This window comes from Atheta coriaria, unplaced genomic scaffold (genome assembly GCF_025399875.1).
Source record: "Atheta coriaria isolate IRGN ID8LTWV9N9 unplaced genomic scaffold, Caltech_Dcor_3.1 hic_scaffold_12_pilon, whole genome shotgun sequence".
Classification (NCBI taxonomy): domain Eukaryota; kingdom Metazoa; phylum Arthropoda; class Insecta; order Coleoptera; family Staphylinidae; genus Dalotia; species Dalotia coriaria.
The window spans coordinates 326,242-351,621 of NW_027045454.1; the positions used below are offsets into that span (position 1 = coordinate 326,242).

A 25,380-nucleotide genomic window follows, 5' to 3' on the forward strand; every position below is an offset into this window, starting at 1 on the left:
TAGAGCGACGAGATGGCGCGAACCGCCGAATTATGGCCATTATATTGAGAAATCTATTCGCAGACACGAGAAGTTGTCGGATGTCGACTTTCAGGTAGGTCCGAAAAAGAAAATTCGAGTAAATAACCGGAATATTCAATACTAAAACCCACTGAAAACTCCGAAGATAAAAAATTTAATTTTGAGTTTGCCATTGGTAAAAAATAATTTTCATTCTATCTTTTTAGGAAACAACAAACATTATTTTTGGATGATATAATTGTTTCAGTTGAATAAAATACCCATTTCTGTGTGAATTTGAAAAAATTATTCCTGTGTAAAGATAACATTTAATTTTTAAGTTATCTTTTGTACATCTTGCATTGAACTCTCCCTCAGTTGGTATCTTTCCACTGCGCCCTCGTTTGGGTTTAATTTTCTTAACAGAATGAAAATCTGAGCGGAAAACGCGTTCAAAATTAAAATCACACAAAAACGAAGCCGATGCGCAAACCGTGTGCGATCACGAATACACCATACACCAGAAAAGCTAAAAATATCTTAATGTAACAATAATCGTTGTTATAATATCGTATCATAAATATTAAGTGAGTTAAACGTGCGCAAAGATGAGTCGGCAAGAAAAAATTGCTTCAAAATATAAGATGTTTAATTAAATGTTTAACGATGCGAGTTCTAGGCTAGAATAATACAAGCGCATCATACGGAAAGGAAATTAACGGATTAAACCACGACGAAGAAGAAAACAGTAAGAAAACAACAAAAAACCTTACTTATTAGAGCATAACGACGAAATTCTTTAGTATTCAGATGACGCTTCGCAGAAGACAAAATATTTTACTCTCTGATTGCAATTATAAATAAGTAGAATATTCCGGGAATTAAATGTGGATAATTAAACATTAAAATATCCACGTGTCGGAGATTTCATGACATTCTACCCAAAGATAGCAATCCATGTTGCAGGAATCAAGCTAATAAGTAGAAGGTAGAAGTAAATTTGAGAGCGTAAACTCGTAAATAGTTTCCATAATGAGCGCAATGAGCAAACACGCAGGCATGAAGATAAATATAAACCAACTTGAAAATGATTATTATAATATAAACGTTATAAACCTTAAAAGCAGAGCGTAAATATTAGTAAATCTAAACGAACAGAAGCATTTAATGTTGCGATATTCAACTTGAAGATGCTTCTTCATTTTATAAATAGGTACTCGTACATATAAAGTGAATTAGCGAGTGTGTTTGTGTTGACAATGAAATACTTTTAGGTAAGTGTTGGATGTAATATGTTATTAGCGGAGCAAATCGAACATTGACCGAAGAATTGAATAACACGAAGTGGGTTCGATTCGAGGAGCAAATTAGGAGGCAAACTTGAGACTAGGAAAAGTTTTTCTAAGTTATTCATCGTTGATTGTCAGGTCGGTTTCAACTTCAACTCGGATTTCAGTTGATCATCGATCATTGTCAGTGTAATGAATGATTGTAGTTGAAGATGAATAAGTAAAAAATAGGTTTTTGCATTGTAGTAAAGCATACAGTTAGTTATTGGCTAATTGCGCAAAAACTTATGAAGTTATTTTGTTAATTTCTTTTGAAACACATTCAGGATTAAATTTTGTATCTAATTATTTATATTTTTGAATAGAAATAGTTTTAGACCGAAGATTATTAACTAATTTATGTCAAATTCAAAAAATTCTCAAAAATAAAATTTTTCAGTTTTTAATTGTTTATAACAAACAAAATAAATATGTTATAAATAAAATACTTATGTACATAAGCGTAGAATTTAATTGTCATTCAGTTTTTGAAAGAATCACTATTTTATTGCAAATACTTTTGGAGTAATTAATAAATAACTGAAGTAGTGTCTTAAAATTGTATGAAATTGAATTAATTACAATAGTTTTTTATTAATTATTCAAAAACCAATCAAAAAAAAATAAATTATGTTTTCAAAAATGTATTTATCATTAATTTTGGAATCTATCTACGAAAAAAACATAGTGATATTTCTTTTCAATCCGAAGTTATAAACAAATATTTATCACTTTCAAAATTTTTCAAACTCAAACTTCAATTAATTATTTATTTTCCTGTGTAAATTCAAAAGTATATCTAAAGATATTCCCTACCATAATACCCAAGAATAATTAAATTATTATTACTACCATACTACTATGATAATCATGATGATATTATATTCCTCATTCTCTTTCGGATTAACATTCGGTTTCGCGTCTAGATTCGCGCACTCACATTCACACATTAACACAACACAACCATCCAGTATCCAGTTAGCAATCCACCGACCAGAAGAAGCGGTAGAACAAAAAAAAAAAACAACAAGATCTCATTATATGATGCTTAAATACCCGATATGCTTCAACGCTCTACTGCTTCCACTCCTTTACAATCCAAACCCGCACTAAACACACACTCATATTTTTTCTCTCTCGATTTAATTGTTGGTTTTCATTCGGATTTGAAATTACGTTAACTAAGTTAAGCAAAACGCACGCCAGCTGAATTAATATGCATGCTGTGTAGTTTCTCTTGTAAATATGATGCGCACGGATTAATTGCACAAGATTCAAATCGCTTAAGATCGAAATTTGTTTGTGTTACGCGCGAGAAATTAGTGCAAGTGCTTAAAATTGATTGAAAGTTAGATAAACACTCATTAATTATACTCAACTATCAGTCATAACAAAATGTTACCACATTGAACGTTTCCTTCTTATATTTGAATTGATAACCTTTTAAAATAAATAAATAATTAAATAACCCCTGAGATATCTTATCAGTGTCGTTTCGAAGTCAGAGACCCTTTCGATAATTTCAAGTTCCATCGAAATTTATGACTACTGCTTATCAATTGAATTCATTTTCTGATGGTCATTTTTTATTTTATCAACTAGGAACTACTACTCCCAACTGTCAACTGACATTGTTATCGCTGCATTTGCTGATGGTTGGATCAACTGCATTAGTTGTGGCTTTCAATCGAGTTTTGTCTGATGCGTGCTGCGGTGTCTGGCTGTGTGTGTGGCGCAGTGTGATCGGCAGTCCGGGACGATTTAATTACATAATGGAGGCGGCATAAATTGCATGCGGTCCAATCGGGTTCGATTCATCGGATATAATGTTATCAGCGTGCGCTATTGTAATTACCGAATCACGGGGTTTATCTTTTCATCTTCATATATTTTCGTATATCCGGTACAATACTTATTATATAAATCAATACCAGGTGGTAAAATATTACATTTTAAAATTTTTCAAGGTAAAAATGAGAAATTTGCTTTTTTCGTTCCAATTTTTAATTTTTGAACATTGTTCGTCTAATATAAAGTTCAAAATTTAAAAATTTTGCGACACAATTCGGAAAACAACGTGAAATAAAATTTTGCTCTTTTGCACATGCGCAAGTGATTTTCCCTATTAAGCCGTAAGTAACGCTAGTTTTACTTTTACTATATAGTCTACAAATTTTAAAAAAATGTATCACAACACCCTAAAAATACAAATTCAAATTTTATTGTTCTTTTGCGCATGCGCAAGACTCTTCTTACGCAAGTCAAATGTGATACTAGTCCTATTACTAATCCGAAGTCAAAATTTAAAAAAACTGTATCTCAACCTAATAAAAAATACTACATCTCTGTTGCGCATGCGTTAATGACTTAACGCTTCAGATTTACGTGGCCCTAATCTCATCATTTTTTTTCCCTACTACCAGAACATCTATATATATAAAATTTGCGTGTCACAGTGTTTGTTTCCATACTCCTCCGAAACGGCTTTACCGATTTTTACCAAATTTTATATGCGAATTCAGTAGGTCTGAGAATCGGCTAACATGACTGTTTTTGCAGGAAACGTCCGTTATTTATTTATTTGTGTGGCGGCGAATCGACTCGCCGGAAAAAGACTTCGAGAAGAAACGATTCAATACGAATCGACGGGAACGAAACGACGTATACCCATGTAGTGAATATACATACTACATGTAAATTTCGAGATTCGAGCGGTTTTATGCATTTTTCGTTAATTGTCTGTGAGCAGTCCAGTTATAATACATACATTAACAAAGCATCATGTCAGAGAATGTCGATTGTCCAAATATGTTTCCGAGCAGGAAAAACTTGTCACAAACAAGGTACAATTCAATATTTAATAAGAATTTACATAAACTAAAAAAGCATAACCTACATCTCTAGTTAGCGACGGTTAACATTGATCAAAATGCTCAACCTAGCACTGGTGCGTCTGGGCATAAACCGAAATTGGGCAATGATGAAGAACAGTTCAGCCCGGCTGAAGTGAGCCTCCTACAAAAAATTATTCGTAATGGACTGGTAGAAAACAAGAATGACTTAGAAGTTCAGAGAAGAGATCCAACATCTCCATTATATTCAGTCAAAAACTTTGAAGCACTTAACTTGTAGAGTTAAACTAATATAAAATCAGGTATCCTAATTCATTAATTTGTAATAGACGCCAAGAATTATTAAAGGTGTATATGGTATGGGATTCAATGCTCGTCCAAAATCAAGCAGCACTCCCAACACTACTAGCTGAGCCGCCACAAAACTTAATTGCTCAGTCTCAATCTGGCACTGGCAAAACAGCAGCATTTGTCTTGGCAATGTTGAGTAGAGTCAATCCAAATGATAAATATCCTCAAGTGTTATGTCTCTCTCCAACGTATGAGCTTGCAATACAAACTGGGGAAGTTGCAGCCAAGATGGGAAAATTCTGTCCTGATATTGAGCTGCGTTATGCCGTTAGGGGTGAGGAACTCGCTCGAGGTTCACGAGTTGAAGAACAAGTCATCATTGGCACTCCCGGAAAGGTCCTAGATTGGGCAACTAAACTGAAAGTATTTGATTTGCGAAAATACGAGTGTTTGTGTGCTTGATGAAGCTGATGTCATGATTGCAACACAAGGACATCAGGATCAGTGTATTCGAATTCACAAGTAAATAATTAATTCACGGTTTCAACTCAGTAAAATAATTAATTTTTATTTTATAGAAATATTAATAAGGATATTTGCCAAATGATGTTCTTCTCTGCCACCTACGATCAAGAAGTAATGGAATTCGCGGAAGTCATCGTAACTAACCCGGTCATTATCCGTCTAAAACGCGAGGAAGAAAGCCTGGATAATATTAAGCAATATTATGTTAAGTGTGCAAACGAGCAGCAGAAATATAACGCAGTGATAAATATCTACGGCACGGTGGGTGCTGGTCAGGTGATTATCTTTTGCCACACGCGTAGAACGGCCACCTGGCTTTCCGAGAAGATGTCTAAGGAAGGTCATGCTGTCGCGTTGTTAACTGGTGATCAGACTGTCGAACAACGTATTAGCGTTTTGGATCGTTACAGAAATGGCCAAGAAAAGGTTCTCATAACAACGAATGTTCTCTCTAGAGGTAAAAATTTCGAAACTTGAAAAATTTTTCATACTATATCACTTAATATGTCGTCAATCATTATTACAGGCATTGATGTTGAACAAGTAACAATCGTGGTGAACTTCGACTTACCTGTGGACGTTAGAGGGCAAGCAGATTGTGAAACATATCTACACAGAATCGGTCGCACTGGTCGCTTCGGTAAGCATGGGATTGCTATTAATCTCGTTGATGGCCCTAATACTGAAGCTATATGTCGTGCCATCGAGACACATTTCAATAAGAAAATTCAATTCTTAAACGCCGAGGATGCCGATGAAATCGACAAAATTGGTGCTTAAGGTGCGTTTATACAAATTTTTTTTAAATAATGGAATATTTTGTTTTTTGTATTTCATGGATTGCTCTTGCGTATATGTGGGTACGCTTTATAGGTTCTTTTTATAAAACACATGTTAAAGTAAATATTTATTTTTAGTGTGTGTGTTTTCTGTATTGAGCATTATGCGATAACACAACCTTAATATTACCAAAAATCTGACGAATTAGTTGCAACTAGTGATGAAATTGTCAACAATTCAAGTTTAGACTCCATAATGTTCGTCGTGCGTACAAAAACTACATTGTTTATAAAAGTGTATAAAGCTAAGCTCAATCCCCTAATTATTAACGAAAGAAAAAAAAAACCGCAAAAGAAAGAAAACCTGACAGACATCACGGGCCATACTCCCATCACCTTGAGGAAATCTAAGGTGACAAAATGAAACAGAAAGGCAACATTCGTCCAAATGCAAGAGGTAGTAAGACGATTTGCTTTGCGCAACTAGCGGCTGATTAAATCTCCTGTTAAAACTGCAATGATTTGGCGAAGAGCGCTGCTGTGGCCTTCGTTTTGTCGCCATCGAAACGCCTGAGTTCCTCAACAACCTGTTCGCGAGGAAAACCCATCGTCATAAGGTCGGCAACGTCATTTTCCGAGATTGGTGCGGCAGATGTTACTGGAGTTGCTATCGCGCTTGATCCTGCCCCGTCATCTAAAAATATATCGTTTATACATCACTAAGTAAAAAAAAAAAAGACAAGGCAGAAGACTGCTGAGGAATTGTTATTTTTGTGGAATCATGGAGTAGGATAAGAAGTAGTTCGTCTATGGATTTCAAACGTCAGTGGCGTTTTCTTTCTGATGATCGGTTTCGGGGCGAGCTTTCTTTGCGCTTGGAATTGCGCACCGCTTCTATAAGCAAACCTTGTTTTAACAAAACCCTGAGTGATACGTACTTTCTCTGATACTCTGTTTGATTGCTTTTTGCAGGTCTAATTCTTCCGCAGTCTTACGTGATTCTTTCATAATCTCATCCTCTGAGTTCGAACTGAGTCGAGCGCACTCTGGCAGTTCCGCTTCCGACAAGAACTTTGTTTCTGTACCCGTTGTTCCTATCCTTAGTACATTTGTCTTGAGATCTATTGAACACTAAAAAAAATACGTTCTGATTGGTATATTATTAAAGTAAGAATAACAATCATTACTTGATGTCTTTTAAGCATATCAAGCCCTAATAACATATCCATCGGTTGTTCTTCTAGCACCGAAAAACTAGTGGTCAGATAGTCTTTTTCGATTTGAATTTGCACCATGTGAATACGGCCGATTATACGTTGTACGCCAACGCCTTTTGCAATACCGGCCCATCGGGTGTCAACAAGTCGCATAATGTTGCATCGTTCAGCGCATGAACTAGACATAATCGTAGTCTGTGCACCTATAATACAACGGCTTTGTATAAAGTTTAATTTCCTACTCTTTTTTATATACCTGAATCAATGAATGCTTTGACAGGATGCCCATTCACACGACAATGAATGTACAACATTACAACTGTACCGAATGACTCCGGATTGTACTCCATCGCTGCCTCCATGTTGGCTTCAATATTCTTCTGACGAATTTCTTCTGCAATTAGCCGTTGCGCCTCTGTGTCGAAGGGGTGTGCATTTAGTAAACGTAGACGTTGCCTTTCCCGTTCCTGTCGCGCGGCTACTTGCTCCTTTAGGACGTTTGCAAACAATTCTAACATGAAAATAAGACTAGTGACTTCAGGAACATCTACAATTGGGATAATTTACCAAGATTTCCAGATAGTAAAGCATCTGCAAGCCTGGGATTATTCTGTTTGAGCAAAGCCATCTGATCTGGATTCGCCAAAAACATATCCCTAATCATAACAGGATCATCTTCATTGGCGGTTCTGCCAGCTAGAGAAACCACTGGTGGCGTTGATGGCGCTGGTGGAACTGCACGATTGTTTCTCATAAAGTTGGGCACTTGTATTGCACTGAAGTCTAAATTAGGTGCTGTTTATAAAAACATGTGCATATAAACCAAATGCTACCCAAAAAGATGATATTGCAGTTGTTGTTACAAATTGTAACTGGAATATCTTTAATTTTCGAATTTGAATACCTTGTAATTCAGTCTGTGAGGCTGGTTGTTGTAACATGTGTTGTAAGATGACCGCGTCGCCATCCTTGATGCCATGGTCCCTCAGCGTCATCTTATTATCCATCAAGGGACGGCCATTGAAGGCGATGACGATTTCCGACGAAGGAAAACCGCTTTCTACCTCGCAGAAAGCTTTGAAGTTCTCTAGCTCCAAGTCGTCGGCAACGTCCAAGACGAATATGTAATCCGTTAGTGTCGTGACGGTCACTTTCATTGTCGCTTTGTTATGTTGGGCACCAAAACACTCGATAAAGATGCTCTCAAGAACACAATTTTCAAAAGAAACACGGGGAAGGATTCTTTTCGTGTTGGTCTCGCACGGCGCAGACTTACTTCTAATAAAACATTTCCGTTTTTACGTGAAATTTTCGGCTCGAAATAACCTAGAAGCAACAATCACAACACAGCTCAGCAGAAATGTCAAGCGGTGAATGATGACAGGATCTGCCATAAAGCTTGAACCGAAGCAAAAATATAAAACCGACGCGTGTGTAAACACGTATAACGTAAGTACACAGTGTACATAAAGTGGATGCGAATCTTTGGTGAAAACCAATGCGGCATCAATCTACCTAAACGCTTATGTGAGATCCGGATCGAAAAGGGATCTTTGAGATATATTGTATGGATAATAAAGAAGACTGTACCGATGATTGCCATTAATGCAAATATATACTTAGCTTAATTTAATCGTGCATACCCCAACTAAAAATTATGATTATTTTGTATCTAGGTATGCATCATGACTAGCAAAAATCAGTGCTGAAAATAAAAGTTGTTAGTAAACATTGAACGCACGACGTAGCCAAAAAAGAGACAAAAGTTTTTTTCTTCTATTAATATAACACACCAGGTGCTTGCAGCCATGTGCCACTTTTAAGGAATTGTTTTCAATATTTTGTTCATGTTTTATATTTGTAGTGCAATTCAACACCTTGATCCTCTTATTTGATCATTTAATGCACTGTTGCTTCAAAAGGACGCCAGCTTCAACGATGCAATAAATTAATCGAGATACATTGTTGCTACTGTTTTTTCGTATCTTATTACTCGATCAAATTATTTATCTATTGTAACTAGTATAAATAGCTTGATTACTGATTAATAACAGTTGCAAGCAACAACCAGGTACTTCTTAACGTCACGTAATATTCAAATCATAGTATTTTATTATGCATATTGAATAAGTATAACAAGTTAAACAACTTTTACCTCCCCACACGGCTTCCGTACGCTGAAACCAATTTATTTAAACAACTTGATAGGATTAACATTCATTCTCGAAAATTCTTCCGCCAATGATGGCGGTCAATATATTCAAAGTGCTTGTCATTTCAATTATATTCGGATTTGCAATTGGAAATCCACAAGAGCATCATGGACATCACGATCAGAAAGAAGAAAACAGTGTGCTAAAAGTAAGTATTTATACATTAAAAACAATCGAAAATCGCTCATTCATAACTGGTTATTTAAAGTAGGGAACTGTGCTTTGTTATATGTTACGCTTTTGACATATTCTATGCAGTTTGACGATATATTTTATTAACCGTTAACCTATTCGCAACGATGGCTTTTCAGCATGAAAAATCCAAATTGTTTTCTGCTGTTTTGGTAATTATAACCATTGGGCATAATAATGCATTGTTTGTATCATTTGAAACATGAATGAAAAACATGAAAACATGAATATGCTTAAATTTTACAAATGATCACGTTTTGCTTCGTTTTTTTTTTATTTGATTTCCTTTTAATATTCCGCTTTATAGACATTAAATAATTTTTTTCATTATTGTGTGCAGAAAATGCAAGCTGAAGGAATAGTTCCAGATGTTATTGACCATTTGCCCGCCTCTCAACTATCTGTGACTTTTGGGGAGCACAAAGTCGAGTTGGGTAACGAATTAACACCTACTCAAGTAAAGAATGCACCGACAGTGCAGTGGGAAGGGGAGAAAAACACTTATTACACGTTAGCGATGGTTGATCCTGATGCCCCAAGCAGGAAGGAACCAAAATTTAGGGAAGTTAATCATTGGTTGGTTGTGAACATTGAAGGATCTAAACTTGCTGAAGGCGAGGTTATTACAGCTTACTTGGGTTCCGGGCCTCCAAAAGGTACAGAGAAACATCGATATGTCTTTCTACTATTCAAGCAACCCAAGAAGCTGATTTTTGATCATCCAAAGACTGGCCCCCTTTCAAGAGAACATCGTTTGAACTTTAACATTCGAAAATTCGCCGTGAAGTACGAGCTGGGAACGCCAATCGCTGGGAACTTTTATCAGGCTGAATGGGATACCTATGTTGACGAACGTAACAAGAAGATTATAAGTTAAATATAGATTATGATCTCTTTTATAAAAGTTTGGAATTAATCATTTTTATCTAGAGAATACGTTGGCGTAATAGTTCTAAAATGAACCCAAAGTTGGCTTTTTTTTTTTAAATTAATGACAAAAACAATCTACTATTTAACATTTTGTTAATATTCTGACATTTGAAATACAGCTCTTTTAAACATGGATCGAGATTCGATTTCACCAGACGTAATTGATTCTGTTCCCAAAGAAATATTAGAAATTATCTATCCCAGTAAAGCGAAGGTGGACTTGGGTAACATTTTAACACCCACGCAGGTGAAAGATATTCCCACGGTAAATTGGAGTCTACGACGTAGCGTTGGCACTAGTGCACCCAATATAACCCCTTATTATACTCTGGTCATGGTTGATCCGGACGCGCCAAGTCGTCAAGACCCTAAGTTTCGGGAATGGCATCATTGGTTGGTTGTTAATATTCCTGGGAATGACGTCAATGACGGGGAGGTGTTGAGTGCATATATCGGAGCTGGACCACCGGAGGGAACCGATCTGCATCGTTATATCTTTTTATTGTACAAACAACAACAGAAAATAAAGTGCGACGAGCCTATTTTGGGGAATAATTCTGGAAAGAGGCGAGGTAATTTTAAGATACGCAATTTTGCACAGAAGTACTCTCTTGGGGAACCGATTGCAGGGAATTACTTTCGAGCTAAGTTCGATAATTACGTGCCGGAATTATACAAACAATTATCTGGGAAGTGACTATTTTGGTGTCACATATTTGTGTTTGTTTGGTGTACAAATTTATTAAAAATGTTATGTACGTATTGCAAGCGGCTATGAATTCATATTCATGTAATTTTTTTTAGTTTCTCAAATAATCTTAGCGCTAAACTACCGAATTAAAATAATTCCACAGTTGTAAATTAAAGAATACTTTACACGGATTATAAGTGAGTCTAAAATATACTGATTGGCACATGCTTATGCCCAAGAGTTGCCTTAATGTCGTGAATCGTACTGCGTGCAATTTTCACCTGACATGTGGTGCGAATAGAATGACACCTAAGTTTAAATTTCAAATTTATTTGTGTATGTAGTGACGACATCTCAACAACTGACGACATTGGGCAACTTCTGATTTGGCGCAATGCGATGAACGGCGCCGTTTAAGAGGTAAGGTCCGACCGAAACTGATTTTTTCGACCGAAACCGAAATGCGGCCGTGATTTCAGTTTCGGCTTTTACATATGGTTATGTTTTTGTAATGGAAATTAGTGTAAAACAAATTATATAGAAAATTATTATAAATATATTTGTTTGTAATAATAGTGGTGTAGTGCAACATTTAAAAAAAATACTTTAGAATAGTGAGCAGTTTTGATAACTAAATAAACGAAAGATCACAAACAAACAGTAAATAAATTGAATTCACAATAGTTTTATATTATAATCTATATATATAAAATTTGCGTGTCACAGTGTTTGTTTCCATACTCCTCCGAAACGGCTTTACCAATTTTTACCAAATTTTATATGCGTATTCAGTAGGTCTGAGAATCGGCTAACATCTATTTTTCATACCCCTAAGTGATAAGGGTTGTTCACCCTTAATTTTTTTTAAATTTTGGTCGAAATTTTTTGTTTTTATTTTTTTAATGTGGCATTAAAATATACATACAACCCTAAATTTTTGGTTTCTTATCACCAACCCCTATTTTTTATAATAAGTAAGTTACTTTTTGTCTACACTAAAATTTATCTAGAAACTTGAAATAATTTATATGGCAAAACAACGTTTGCCCGGTTAACTAGTAATATATAAAACTACCTATGATGACTTTTGTAGGTAGCAAGTAAGTTACAGATAATTACCCGCCGCCGATATTTACTCAGCTCACCTTCACCGGCATGTCATCATTGCACCGCATGACAAGCCCGTTCAAAAGGGCAAAAACTACCGCCCATACCTTCAAACTGTTCAAACTCCACTAATAGCCCCTCCCCACCTAACCCAACCATTACACGCATCCTCTTGTATACCATACAGACAGAATGAGTGAAGGTTGCGCCTGGCGTTCGAGGTATGAGCCTCTCTAGGTAAAAACGTAAAACCGGATGCGGTGCAAGAGAAATTCTAGCCCCGTCGAACAAAAACCCCAACATGTTGGCGCGTCGGCAAAAATCACCCTCAATACTGGTTCGAGGGTTGGTGCCAACAACCCGACAAAACTTGCACCTGGCAATGAATTATTCTACTACGCTTTCACACTAATACTAATACTATAAATCCCAATGCAAACGTGTCCGTATGCATGTCCACTGAAATACCACAATTTACAATTTTACACCGAAAAAAAAAACACCACTCCTACTGCAATAATTCAATCGGAATTAAGATTAAACAATGACGCGATAAGAATCAACACAGAAATGGCACGTTCGTAATATACCACAGAGAATAAAATTTAAAAAAACACATCGAGAAGTGCATGGTGTGCAACTTATGCATTGCCATTATTATTTCAAGGCTATCTTTGTTAACCTACTATTGTATATTGTATTAAATAACATTAATGGAGAAACAAACATTATGGCAGCAAAGTTGACCGACAATTCTTGCCGGTTCACCTCGTCTGGCTGATTAATAATGTGAATTTCAATTAGAAAGATGTTTGCAAGGATACAACTTAACTCCAATGACTAATCATTCATTAATGGTAAGAATTAACACAAAATTGCACAATTTTACACTTAAAACACCTTAAATCATTCTGAAACAATGGATTTTAATGTTTGATGCTACTTTCAATTGTTTTGTTTGTATAACTCAAGAATAACTTAGTTTAAGTAAAGTCAATGGACTGAATGAAGAGAAGTGGTAATATATGACATGGTTGAAAGTAATTTGCCTTTGCCTACCTTGAGTTGTAGGTGCGACGATGCAGACTGTAACGATGAAAACTCCCAATCCAAAACCAATCCGACGCACGAATGTTTCCATCTTTCCTGCAATGCCCATAGCCACACTAACAACACTCTGTTTGTTCCTCTTGTTCTTGTTCTTCATTGTCGCCGCTGGTGCGCCGAAGGAGTCATCACGAGCACCAAGATGTCCTCCCGACCTGCCGCGATAACAATTCTCGTGTTTTCTTCACCTATGCCAACATAACTATCACCAACCAACGATTGATAAACAATCAATTCACGCCCGAAACTATCTCGACGAGGACACCTGTGGATGCACCGTAAACCGTTACATTCTCATGTTTTGGATGCGGACTCGTTCGATAGAATTCACACCGCTGAAGAACGGTACACTGTTAAACTGATTTTCAAGTCTGGTAACACTTTATTTATGTGGATCTCTGCGATGTGAGAGGTGAATGCTTACGTATTTTGGGGATAACATGCACTTGCACCCGAATTTGACGAACACACACAGGAGACGCGCAACAACACAAACACGAGACGAGATGTGCGACCGTGCAACGCGGATTCGCATGTACAAACCGGTAGAAGCGCTAGAAGTTGAGAGCCGATCGGCCGACGGTTCGTAAAGTTGCCGCGCATGCGCAGCCAGGCCGCATTCCACGCGTATATTTTATTCTTACCACAATACATATAGCGCCATCTGGTATGAATAAGCTGTACTGTGTAATATCACGTAAATAATGCAATAACGTGAATAAATATTAAAAGATTACATATTGTAATAAATAATTTAGATTAAATCTACTGGTTTAATACGCTTTAATTAATTATTAAGTTTTGTAGAACACAGAAAGCGCAAAGTTTTAAATATTTGATAAAGGTAATTTTGTAATTAGAAATTTCGAATTAAATTTTAAAGTAAGTGAAATTATAATACAATTTCTGTGTTGTAAATGCTAAATAAACTTATTATCCTTTGCAAATCAAGAGAATTAAGCGTAATTTGATGTTATTACAATGATTATTCTGCAAATTTGCACAACAAATATAAAAATCTATAAAATCACGCATTGTGCAAAGAAATCAAACATTTTCGCTCGCAAAATGAACGAAAAAACAATTCTACTGCTATTTCTAGTTGCTGCAAGTATTAATGGGGAGTCTTTAATCATTTTTGAAGAAGGTGAACTTGTTTTGAGTCTTTTACGGACAAATCATTATGATTCTGTTTCAATGGTAACGTTTTACTCTTGTCGTTCGGCAGACAAAGGTAATTATTGCAATTTAACTCGTTTTAAACATATTCTAACAAATAAATTTACAGATATTACATCAATGATAAAAAGACTATCATTATATGGTATATCTACATTGATTTTGAAAGATTTTGATGGATTTTACATTGAATATAAAGCAGTTGAACATGCTTTAATCATTGTCGATGTTTCGTGTATTTTTACAGACTTTTTAATTGAGAAAGCGAATGAATATCAAATGTTTGGTGTACCTTATAAATGGTTACTACTTCATGATACTAATTTAACATCATTTGACGTTGAGGAAACATTTAAACACGCTGAAATTTTCGTTGACAGCGATGTGACTTTTGCACAAAAAGTTGGAAATGAAGAAAATGTTTTCGAATACAATTTGATGAAAATCTACAAAAGGAAATTACATTTAAATCTAATTTACGAAGAGTTTGGGTTGTTTACTAAAGGATTCTTTATTGCAAATGCTAAATTTCAAAGAATCACAGCAACTAGACGTCAAAATTTAGGAAATATCACTTTGAACAATTGTAATGTTGTCACACATAACGAAACTTATCGACATTTATTGGATAAAAGATTTAAACATATTGATACTATCACAAAAGTTAATTATGTGTTTATGCTACATTTAGCAGACATGTTAAACGTCACTATGAACTTTTCTTTCGTTGGTACCTGGGGTTATTTAAGTAATAATTCACAGTGGACTGGGATGATTGGAGAGTTGACAAGAAAACATGCGGATATTGGAGGTATAAACAATTATAAGTGTTTATAGAAATTGTTTAGTGTTATTTTTATTAAATTTAGGTACGCCGCTGTTTTTCACTAGTGATAGAGTGCCTATCATTGATTACATAGCAATGACGACGCCTACAAAGTCAAAGTTTGTCTTTCGACAGCCGAAACTTTCGTATATCACCAATGTTTACACTTTGCCGTTTAACACGGGGGTGTGGTTGGCTAGTATGGCAAGTGTGGTGATTACAGCAGCCGGGTTGTATGTGGGAGTTAAGTGGGAATGGTACAAACGCAGAAAATACGTAAGTTTACTTAAATTAAGTTTTTCTTAACAAATAATGAAAAAACTGTAAATATCCGGTGGCCATTTTGTAATATTTGTTAATATCTACCTGGAAAAACAAAAATGGCTTCTTTATGTCAAATTGTTTGAGAGTTACAGTAAATTTTAATTTTATGATGTTTAGGTTGCATATACAAATGTCTCAAACACAGATGAACTCCAAGATGATCCTGTGGACGTTGCTTTCGTAGCTTTTGCTGCAGTTTGTCAACAAGGTGCAAGTGCAATTCCCTTCAGCATAACCGGACGCATTATTACCATTTTAATGTACACGTCTTTAATGTTTCTGTATACTTCATATTCTGCTAATATTGTTGCCCTCTTACAATCGTCTTCTACATCAATTCAAACCTTGGAGGATTTGCTTAAAAGTCGTCTGCAGGTTGGAGTTGATGACACTGTATTCAACCAATTTTATTTTCCGGTAAATCATTGATTCCCTTTTTTAAAAATTAATTTCATTAGTGCAGTTTTAATTGTAATCTAAATAGAATGCTTCTGAACCTGTAAGAAGAGCAATATATCGCCAGAAAGTGGTACCACCTGGTCAGAAACCAAGATTTTTCCCAATTGAAGAAGGAGTTCGCAGATTGAGAGAAGGATTGTTTGCTTTTCATATGGAAACAGGAGCCGGGTATAAAATAGTGGGCGAAACTTTTTTGGAAGATGAAAAGTGTGGTTTGAAAGAGATACAGTTCCTGCAGGTGCCTGATCCTTTCTTGGCCGTTCAGAAAAACACGTCTTTTAAGGAAATTATTAAGATTGGGCAAGTATTAAATGTATTTTTAGTAATAATCCATTATTTTTTGTTTTAGTTTAAGGAAAATGCATGAAAGTGGTATTCAAAACCGTGAGGTCTCATTGCTCTACACCAAACGACCAATATGTATGTCCCGTGGTAGTTCGTTTATGGGTGTCGCCATCGTGGATTGTTATCCTGCTGCGTTGGTCTTTGTCGTTGGCATTATAATCGCCTTCGGCATTTTCATTCTGGAACTGTTTGCGCATCAATTTGCTCGCTGCGGTTATAGATTTGCTTTTCCGCGATTCAAGCAACAAATACCCACTTAAAACCGCAAATACCACGTAAACCCAACCTCAATGTGTGTGTGTGTCGTGTGTGAGGGTTATTTATTCACGAAAGCGGGAAACTAGATCGATTATATTCAATCAATTACACTCTTGTGGCTTTATCAAGTTGTTTTTGTGGGCATTTTTCGTAAATAATGCACGTTTGGATTGATCATGATCAAAAGCATTCAGTGGTAGGTATTAACCCACTAAACCAATATCAAAATGGCGGGTAATAAAAAGGAATATTTGATTACACAAAGAAATGCTAAGTTTAGGATAATTTTTGATGATAACACAGAGATATTAATAAAAACCCAAAATTGAACATGACATAACCGCAGTTTACACATTTGCACAGATGGATATTATATCATTATGTAGAATGTCAAAATCAAAGATATGGGTTAGTATGAATCATGAACTCATTGAGAACAAACGTTTTTCTGTTTTTAGTTTTAGTTCTGCAAGATGTTTTCAGTTTAAACAATTTTAGAAGTAATTTTGAAAATGCAAAATTAAGTTTCATAGATAACCAAGATTTTGACCAAAATCTAAGCGTTGAAAACATAACCACAAGTAAAACGCAAACCAATGGCTCTTATAACTTCAAAGCAATTGGAGTATCTTTGATAGTACAAGTACCTCTCTCGAAACAAAGTACCCGACATCATCTCATCGATAAGAGGTATCTATATTAAATTTGTGCATTATTATATTATGTATAAGCTATAATTTTAGGCATAAACTAATAGATAACGAAGTGAAACTTAACTATCCACTTATGGATTGCTTTAAATTGATGTTTAATCTAAAACTTAACTACAAATATGATTATTGTCATTATACTGATGACTTTAAAATGATTACAACACAAATACTACAAATGAGGTCATAAACATTAAATATCCAAATGATAAAGCCGCCATCTTGGAAAGTTGTGTGTTAAGCAGCCTACTTACTGATTCAATTGATATTTCTTTGTTACCAGTATTAATAACACCTGAAAATATAAAAGATCTCGATTTTCCTGGTTTATCATCTGTAGTGAAAACAAAATTCATTTTTGAGAGACCAAAGTTAACGGTTATTACAAATGTTTATACATTGCCATTTACAAGAGGAGTTTGGTTGGCGGCTCTCGGACTTATTGGACTTATAATATTGTTTTTGTATGTACTTACCAAGTGGCAAGGGCATAAATATGATTCCCATGATCAATTATTCAAAAATGTTGGTAACAATGATGGCACAGAAAGAAATATGGCGGAAATTCCACATTCTATATTGGAAGTTGCTTTCCTGGCAATCAGTGCCATTAGTCAACAAGGACCCGAAAAGGAACCCATTGGTATGCATGGGAAAACAGTGACGTGGTTTCTGTTTCTTGCGTTTATGTTTCTCTATGCAGCGTATTCAGCAAGTATTTTTGCTTTATTGCAAGCAACAAGTTCCGAAATCCAGAGTATTGAAGATTTATTGAAGAGTCCTTTGCATGTTGGCTTCCATGACAGCAGTTTCATGCGACGAATTATTCCTGTAAGTATTTGTTTGTTTCCTTCTTTCTATGGTTTGCCATTTTGTCACATTTGTAGAATATAATTGGCGATGAGAGACTACAAATTCTCGAAAAATCAGGCATTAATAAGATGAACAATTTTGACTTTTCGAAATTTATCTCAAGAAATGACGGAATAAAAAGAGTACAAACAGAATTGTTTGCTTTTCATATTGAAACACACATAGGATACACCTTAATAGGTATAAAAATAAAACCTAAAAACGTAATTGAAATTTTAATCATGTTAATACTGATTTTTTATGTCTAGAAGAAACATTTGAAGAAGTAGAAAAATGTAACCTAGAAGAAATCCAATTTCTACAGTTTCCAACCGATTTGTACTTTGCAATCAAAAAGAAATCGCCGTTATTTGAAATGTTTAAAATTGGTTTCCTGATTTTAAGAGAACGTGGCATTCATCATCGTGAATCTACCTTGCTGCACACCCCTAAACCTAGATGCTGGACATTAGACCGCAACTTTGACAGTGTTGGAATCCTCGACTGTTATTTTGCCCTAACACTATTTGCAGGCGGTGTAATATTATCACTTATAATACTTTTAATTGAATTAGTTATGGCTAAAATTAAACTGTAAGTTTGGTTATGTTATTAAGGATGGTTGAAGGTTATGTGCTGGGATTTTCGAAAACAAAATTTATTTACCAACAAAGTTTCATATAAAGGAATAACATCTAAAAGTAGAGACACCCCTGAAATTTTGTATAAAAACATTGCTTAATATGATGTAAAGATTTTCATAGCCTAAAACAGTTTAGTTGAATGTTGATATAAATATGACTAGAGTTAATAATGATGTGACTAGTGCTAAAAATTGATGGTTGGAGTTTATGTTATACCAAGCCGTTCGAGGTCCATAAGTGGTTTGAGCGGGCGCGCTGCCCAGTACTTCTGACTCTTTAGAGCTAAGCTTTGATTTTGTATTTTCTCTAACTCGATAATCATCGGATACACCCTCTGCTCGACCCATTCCATGATAGTAAAGTTATCGAATATGTTCTGCATTGAATCTATTGCTGATCTTGCAACTGAAATAGCTCCATGATGCATTCGTGGCAAATCAGCGGTTAATTCTTCAACTCTCAAAGGTAAACTATAGTTGCGACGAACATTGTAATCTGTCATCCAGCCTTTATTCTTTGTCGTAGATCTGATATAATCATTGACTTCGTTCTCGGTTGAGTATAGGCGATATGTAACGCGGAAGAACGGACTGCCGGGAAACATGCACCTTCCCAGTTTGTCCCATAGATGTGGGTCGATGTCAAGGTTAATAAACGGTGTATTGCGGCCATATTGTGGACAAGATAACGCTGACATCAGTGCAGCTTTATGAGACGCATTGAAATAACCATTTGATACGGCTAATAACGATAACGCTAGACTCGGAATTGCCGCTGGTAGCAATTCGCATAAAACAGCGAAATGATCATAGCGCTGCCAGCCAGTGAGGACAACTCCTTGAAAGCCGTTTTTAAAGTATCTGCCTTGCTGGGACATTACGTCTAGCCAGCGGAGATTATTTTCAAGATGGCGACGCGCATCTGGCACATAAAGCGTCTCTCCAAAAGCGCCTTTAAACGCAGATGCAGTCCAAGCCGTAGAAAATACCGCCGAATACTTTTCCCAGATTTGCGGTTGTACAAATCGATAGATATCTTCAGCATAAACCCATATCATTGGTTCCACTAAAAGACCGAGTTGTATATCAAGCATACTCTGGGTACTAAGATGGCGCAACATATCATCCCAGATAATCAATCGAATCGAAGGATGTCGCTCGTGGACTAAATTAGCTACGTTTTGAATATGACGCAGGAATAGAGTATCGTGAAGTTCCAAACGGCAGAGTTCACACTCGCCCATCTGGTAAACTTCATCGCAGCCGATGTGTAAGTATTTTGAAGTTGGGTGCAAATCAAGTACCTGATTGACAACTTCTGATATGAAGTCCATCGAGCCATTTCTACTGGGACACAGTGACTGTGGACTATTAGCAACTTCTCTGATATTAGCAAACTCCTTATGTTTTAAGGCAAATTCAACATGGCCGAATGTCTGCACCAATGGGATAACATCCAGCTTTAATGCGGTGGTATGTTCCAGAAAATCTTTGATTTCCGCACGTGTATACGCATTTTTTGCAGCTATATGTTTGAGAGGTCCTTGGAATGGAAACATATCTTCATATTCTACAATTAAAATAATTTTATTAATAAAAATCAAATTAAAGTAAAATACTTACCTAGAAGTATTCCAGTAGCACCTAAGTTCTTAACCAAACTTAAGACCTTCTTAAGGTAACCAATTCTGGGCGGAGCACCTTTCAGATCAAAGTGAACTAGTCTTGATTTAGGAATATATGGATTGTGTGGGTCTAAGTTAACGTATGGTACACCCAACTGGCGTTCACTCTCCCGATCTCTATCCGCGTCGTGATCCTTGAACTTCCCATCCTTGACCCGCAGATTGGACCCATCTAAAGCTTCACGTTTTACTTCCCCAGAGGACCCCGAAGATTTTGTGGCTTCCAAAGCGTCACGAGTTTGTCGTTGGACTCTATACGAATATTGCAAACCCAATAGTAGTGTTATCACTAGTAGAGATGCTGCCAGGACAGATGATTTCTTCCTCCAGAGGGTGAGTAGTAGACGATGCATGTAGTTATTCATATTTCTCACTGGTTCACTTCATTTTTCCTCTCTCAATTGAACTCTTCAACTCTTATTATGCACGTCCGGCGTTTGCGAGTTGAATGAATTAAACTATTAATAGACGAGACGCGCAGTGCAGTTCGTGCCACAGACGACAGACGACGATCGGCCAACAAAACAACTCTCACACATAAAATTACGTGAGGAGCGTTCACTCTTCACGAAACCGTTCTTCTCACTTTCTATTCGGATGATTACGACGCCAATTTTACATTTGCATGTCGATGGCCGATGTCGGTTCGGTCGTCTGGGCGGCGCGAATACTACGCGCACACAAACAAAAACAACCCCAACTCACCCTTCGTAATATATCGGTTTTTAGCACCCGGCGGTGTGCAACGCATGCGCTATCCTACCCCGCACAAAAATAGACGGTTAACAGACAGGATATCAAACAATTGAGCGTTGTGGAAAGACGTCGAGACACTTTTTTGCCTCAACTTCTTATACTTACTTGAACTTATATTTATATTGTAGATATATATAGCTATGACCACAGGTGAATAATCTAGGTACTGTGGGTACGCAAGTATAAAAGTATTGATTTTGAATGTTCACCTCGGGAAATGCATTTTTAAATGCGCTCATTCGTTGTGTTCGTTGAGCCATGTGGCAGTAGATAAAATATGGCCGATCTCGTTGGGGACCAGACCCAAAGGATGGTTATCCGTGTAAATGTTCATACTGATAAAAATAAAATTTTTATCATCCGTCATTTTGTATTGATCTATTATTCTTACCTAGCAGTGATATTATTGGCTTTCAAGCGATGAAAGTAATCCATTCCTTGGAATGGCGGCACCCTGAGATCCTTCGTACCAATTTGCAGTAAAGTGGGTGCTTTAACCTTATGTGCATGCACAATTGGCGACTTGGCTCGCATAGCCAATAGAATATCGTCTCTAATTGGACCGACCTGGGAATATTCAAACCCAGCCTCCACATAACACCAATCGGGAATATCGCTAGCCCCCGACATGGTAGAAATATCCGTGACGGGATTCCGTGCGACCACAGCGCGCCACATGTCTGGATATTGTCCACTTAAGTGAGTGACCAAAAATCCACCATGAGAACCGCCCACTAAGGATATACGTTTGGAGTTTAACCATGGGAAGGTTTTCAGGGCGGTGTTTGTGGCTAGGACGCAATCAGCAACGTCAGTTTCGCCGCATTTCCCGGGAAGAAAAGCTAGAGATTTTTGACCAGCGCCGATTGATCCACGATAGTTAACAAATACAACGGCATATCCTAAATAAGTCATAATATAAAAAATAATATGTTACGTTTGTATCATTTGTTATCTTACCGATTGATAAGAGAAAAGCATTTTCTAAAGTTAAGGCATTGACTGACGCGCTGTGTGGACCACCATGAGGGAATATAACCAATGGAATACTAGCATCTTCAGCAGATTTTGGTCCAATATAAATTGCAGTAAAGTTATCTATAATTAAGAACTTGTTATTGACCTCTTGATAAAGGCAGGACAACAAAAACTAACCAACTTCGTCGTTGTTTGCATGTGATAAATCCATATACTCAAATTTCTTATCCTTTAATGAGTCTGGAACATTGGTGACTGATACTTGTTCTAAACTCATAGTGTTTTCCTGCCCAGATGCTGGTAACACTCCTTTAAGTAAAACATCCTGTTGGAAGAAATTCCTGCGGTTGATGAGAACATTATCGTCAAAAACGTCCAAAACAATTTGGCTGCCATCTTCACACTCAAACTCGGACAACTTCCCAGAATCTAATTTGAATAAAGTAATATTATTCTCAATATATACATTTAAATTGATGTTTTTATAAGTTACCTAAGTCAAGAACATAAGCAGTAATAGCGTTCTTTCTAAATGTAGAAAATAACAATCTGCCATCATTGGACCAACATCTTTCAGGTATTGAGGTGCTAAATAATCCATAAAACAATCTTCCACCACTAATCTCTTTGGCCACATCGACAGAATCAAGAATAAGTTGAGGTTCAGTCTACGAATTCACTCGATAAATACAAATTGTTGACAGTAAAAAATAAATTTTACTTCATCAGTTAATGGTAATTTTGCTTTATACAATTGCATGCAGTTGATATGTGGACCACCAGCATCACATTGCAACCAGATGATATGCTCGCCATTTGGTGTCAACCTCGGTCCCTTGACAGTTTTGTTCATCAATTTACCAAACTCCTCTGCATAATACAAATTTTTACTAAGAAATATTTACAATGAATGAAAATAATTACTGTATGTATTATTCAGGGTCAATGTAAACAAGCCACTAGGCCTATTTCCACAATAAATCAACCCCAATTTGCGTGGTTCGGTATGCAGACAAATCCCAATGATTTGTGTACCATCAGCAGTCCAAAATGGCTTCGCAACGCAAACATTATCAGGTATTCCTTCAGGAATCGTGAATTCGTCTGTTTCCACATCATAAACAACAACAATCGACGAGATTTTATCGACAAGAGCTTCACCCCAGTCTTGTCTATAGGTTTCAATCTAAATTATAACATAAATGGTTTTTTGGATGGAATGATGTGATTGTTATCTCACCTCAATTATGTCCTTTTCAACATCATCTTCATCAGTGGTGTCAGAGTCTTTTTTGGGCTTCAGGCGTTTGTGTAACGGATCAATCTTGGGCACTCTTTTCTCAGCAACATACAAAATCTTACCACCAACTGGAGACCACTTAAAACTTCCAAATTCATCTAAAACATAATTGAAAATAAAATATTTTTGTTGTTGTGATAATTATATTACCATCTGTGTAAACTTTGGCATGTAAATCCAAAGCAGTTAAGTCAACTGATCGAATCAGAGATGTTTCATTCCAGATTTCAAGATATTGAGCTGATTCTTTTTGATCTTTTTGTTCAACATCTCTCAAAACAGCTTGGAATTTTTTGCATGGTGAGACAGCATGCATGGATCTAAACAAATTCTAGTAATTCATAATTATTACAATATTGCTACAGAACTTACTGATTAGTTGTGTCTATAGGAGGTAACGAAGTCCATTTTTTAGTGTCACCAGACACATAAGTTGTTTGAAACTTGATGCTTCTTCCTTGTTCAAGATTTCTTTCAGACCATGTGGTATTTATAATCTTCTCATTGAGATATCTAGCTTTTACTAAGGCAGGAACTTGAGCAAGACATTTGTAAGTCTTTAGAAGAACTTCACTCTGAAATTAAAGTATATGTAAATAGTTATATCTCCAAGAAGCAAACCTGACTATACCTTGTTGGGCATTGTGTAGCTCGAAACAAAGTTTAACTAGAGTTTAATGCAGTAAAGGCACTCAGATGTATTTATTCGACTGTTATCTAAAACTGACAAGGTGATAGCGGTTTAAAATAAAATATGTAAACAAATGAAAAACACCGACAGCCACAGGCGCCGAGATATTGAGCTCAAGTGAGGCTCACGAACCTCACCACAACTAAACATAATCGCGGTTCCCCGCCGCTGCGCCAGCTGATGTTTTGTTAGGACTTTATACAGAGTCGTGGGAACGTGAAATGGTTATCAAGTGCAATCAAATTTCGTACACATTTTGAAACATGGGAAAATTACCTATGTAGTTCCATCTTAACGTAATCATGTTTGATATTCATGGCGAATTGACGCCCCTAGAAACATTTAAGTGTTCTAATCAAGTACACTGTATAAAGTTATTTTAATTCCTTTCGTATTTGCGCGGGTGTAATATTTCAACTGATTATTTAATCTGTACACTCAGGAATGAATTTCTTACGCGGTTTAAATTCTTATAAACAATAAGCAAACAAATGAGTTGGAAATGAACGCCCCACATGTTTGGAATAAATATTAAATTATTAAAAAAAATCGGCGCGAAAAAAGTTACTTGTTTACAATGTTTGTTTGCAAATGCAGGTTTTATTATAATTGGAATTTTTCAATTCTAATTTCGGATCTAAAAGGAGGAAAAGTGTAAACATGATTTTGAATACTTTATCTTAATAACATTTTGTTATTAGACTGATAGAGTAGTAATTACCCTTTATAGATAACTATTTATCATTTCTAAATATGTGTCAATAGGATTCTCGGTTAAATACAGAAGGAAAGTAATAAGAAAAATATTACTTTATTCAGGCACTTTATGGCATTTTTTGTGGGTATAAAGTGAAGAAAAAAATCGGTAATTATAAGTAATTTCAATTTACTCTTAATGTCAATGTCGGTCATTATTTTTATGTATTGTCAGGAAATCAATAATATTGTCTAATTAACTAATGAAAATTTTCAACAATATCTACCTAAATTCATATCATTTCTGCATTACTCTTACTCGCATACAATGACCAATACGTTTCTGAAAATTGCCGAGGTTCTTGACATACTGCCATGTGAATTTTACAACAAGTACAGAAAATGGCACATTCTACATACAACATTTACGATTGTTTCAAGTCTAT

At 36.0% G+C, this 25,380-nt stretch overlaps 9 protein-coding genes and 1 long non-coding RNA gene across 19 annotated transcripts in view; 5 read left to right on the forward strand and 5 right to left on the reverse strand.

Moving 5' to 3' along the window:
* The window catches only part of LOC135801706 (protein sidekick-like), a 61,663-nt gene extending 47,901 nt beyond the window's left edge, over positions 1 to 13,762 (reverse strand). For all 6 annotated transcript variants that reach the window (XM_065315206.1, XM_065315207.1, XM_065315204.1 and 3 more), the window contains exon 1: positions 13,185 to 13,762. In XM_065315206.1, coding sequence (XP_065171278.1) covers positions 13,185 to 13,332 — 148 coding nt within the window. In that variant the 5' untranslated portion in view covers positions 13,333 to 13,762. The remainder of the gene's footprint in view (positions 1 to 13,184) is intronic.
* On the forward strand, positions 3,998 to 5,912 carry LOC135801694 (DEAD-box helicase Dbp80-like). The gene is given in 7 exon segments (XM_065315189.1): positions 3,998 to 4,002; positions 4,078 to 4,171; positions 4,233 to 4,456; positions 4,510 to 4,912; positions 4,914 to 4,993; positions 5,050 to 5,453; positions 5,523 to 5,912. Coding segments are annotated over 7 exon segments (1,464 nt in total). The 3' UTR covers positions 5,777 to 5,912.
* On the reverse strand, positions 5,891 to 8,426 carry LOC135801667 (protein DDI1 homolog 2-like). 4 transcript variants are annotated; one of them, XM_065315160.1, is made up of 6 exons: positions 7,897 to 8,412; positions 7,560 to 7,775; positions 7,249 to 7,503; positions 6,963 to 7,195; positions 6,714 to 6,906; positions 5,891 to 6,469 (listed from the first exon to the last, which is right to left on the reverse strand). In XM_065315160.1, the coding sequence occupies exons 1-6, from the start codon at positions 8,147 to 8,149 to the stop codon at positions 6,282 to 6,284; spliced, it is 1,338 nt and encodes a 445-aa protein (XP_065171232.1). In that variant the 5' UTR covers positions 8,150 to 8,412; the 3' UTR covers positions 5,891 to 6,281. The 4 variants fall into 4 exon arrangements, with proteins under 4 accessions (XP_065171232.1, XP_065171231.1, XP_065171234.1 ...); XM_065315159.1 differs by having other exon boundaries at positions 7,560 to 7,787; positions 7,897 to 8,406; XM_065315162.1 differs by lacking the exon at positions 5,891 to 6,469 and adding an exon at positions 6,525 to 6,666 and having other exon boundaries at positions 6,771 to 6,906; positions 7,560 to 7,787; positions 7,897 to 8,426.
* LOC135801668 (protein D3-like) lies at positions 9,171 to 10,460 on the forward strand. Of its 2 annotated transcripts, none has more exons than XM_065315163.1 (2): positions 9,171 to 9,353; positions 9,738 to 10,460. In XM_065315163.1, the coding sequence occupies exons 1-2, from the start codon at positions 9,234 to 9,236 to the stop codon at positions 10,272 to 10,274; spliced, it is 657 nt and encodes a 218-aa protein (XP_065171235.1). In that variant the 5' UTR covers positions 9,171 to 9,233; the 3' UTR covers positions 10,275 to 10,460. The 2 variants fall into 2 exon arrangements, with proteins under 2 accessions (XP_065171235.1, XP_065171236.1); XM_065315164.1 differs by lacking the exon at positions 9,171 to 9,353 and adding an exon at positions 9,403 to 9,549.
* On the forward strand, positions 10,458 to 11,245 carry LOC135801670 (protein D2-like). Its single transcript, XM_065315165.1, has 2 exons — positions 10,458 to 11,082; positions 11,132 to 11,245. Exon 1 carries the CDS (start codon positions 10,458 to 10,460, stop codon positions 11,022 to 11,024), a length of 567 nt encoding a protein of 188 aa, XP_065171237.1. The 3' UTR covers positions 11,025 to 11,082; positions 11,132 to 11,245.
* Positions 13,763 to 14,958: 1,196 nt separating the features above from the next.
* Positions 14,959 to 16,963, forward strand: LOC135801673 (ionotropic receptor 75a-like). The gene is made up of 5 exons (XM_065315169.1): positions 14,959 to 15,222; positions 15,281 to 15,513; positions 15,679 to 15,978; positions 16,046 to 16,320; positions 16,370 to 16,963. Exons 1-5 carry the CDS (start codon positions 15,090 to 15,092, stop codon positions 16,623 to 16,625), a joined length of 1,197 nt encoding a protein of 398 aa, XP_065171241.1. The 5' UTR covers positions 14,959 to 15,089; the 3' UTR covers positions 16,626 to 16,963.
* LOC135801675 (uncharacterized) lies at positions 15,250 to 17,942 on the reverse strand. Its single transcript, XR_010550421.1, has 2 exons — positions 17,810 to 17,942; positions 15,250 to 17,628 (listed from the first exon to the last, which is right to left on the reverse strand). It is a non-coding gene; the product is annotated as an uncharacterized lncRNA (long non-coding RNA).
* Positions 17,889 to 18,801, forward strand: LOC135801674 (uncharacterized). The gene is made up of 3 exons (XM_065315170.1): positions 17,889 to 18,164; positions 18,221 to 18,386; positions 18,455 to 18,801. Exons 1-3 carry the CDS (start codon positions 17,889 to 17,891, stop codon positions 18,781 to 18,783), a joined length of 771 nt encoding a protein of 256 aa, XP_065171242.1. The 3' UTR covers positions 18,784 to 18,801.
* A 26-nt stretch (positions 18,802 to 18,827) lies between these two features.
* On the reverse strand, positions 18,828 to 21,208 carry LOC135801672 (hexosaminidase D-like). The gene is made up of 2 exons (XM_065315168.1): positions 20,452 to 21,208; positions 18,828 to 20,398 (listed from the first exon to the last, which is right to left on the reverse strand). Exons 1-2 carry the CDS (start codon positions 20,876 to 20,878, stop codon positions 19,035 to 19,037), a joined length of 1,791 nt encoding a protein of 596 aa, XP_065171240.1. The 5' UTR covers positions 20,879 to 21,208; the 3' UTR covers positions 18,828 to 19,034.
* A 153-nt stretch (positions 21,209 to 21,361) lies between these two features.
* On the reverse strand, positions 21,362 to 24,387 carry LOC135801671 (acylamino-acid-releasing enzyme-like). The gene is made up of 11 exons (XM_065315166.1): positions 24,179 to 24,387; positions 23,920 to 24,122; positions 23,698 to 23,867; positions 23,488 to 23,645; positions 23,172 to 23,433; positions 22,969 to 23,117; positions 22,741 to 22,915; positions 22,425 to 22,676; positions 22,230 to 22,367; positions 21,661 to 22,171; positions 21,362 to 21,604 (listed from the first exon to the last, which is right to left on the reverse strand). Exons 1-11 carry the CDS (start codon positions 24,188 to 24,190, stop codon positions 21,505 to 21,507), a joined length of 2,130 nt encoding a protein of 709 aa, XP_065171238.1. The 5' UTR covers positions 24,191 to 24,387; the 3' UTR covers positions 21,362 to 21,504.
* Between the last annotated feature and the right edge of the window lie 993 nt (positions 24,388 to 25,380).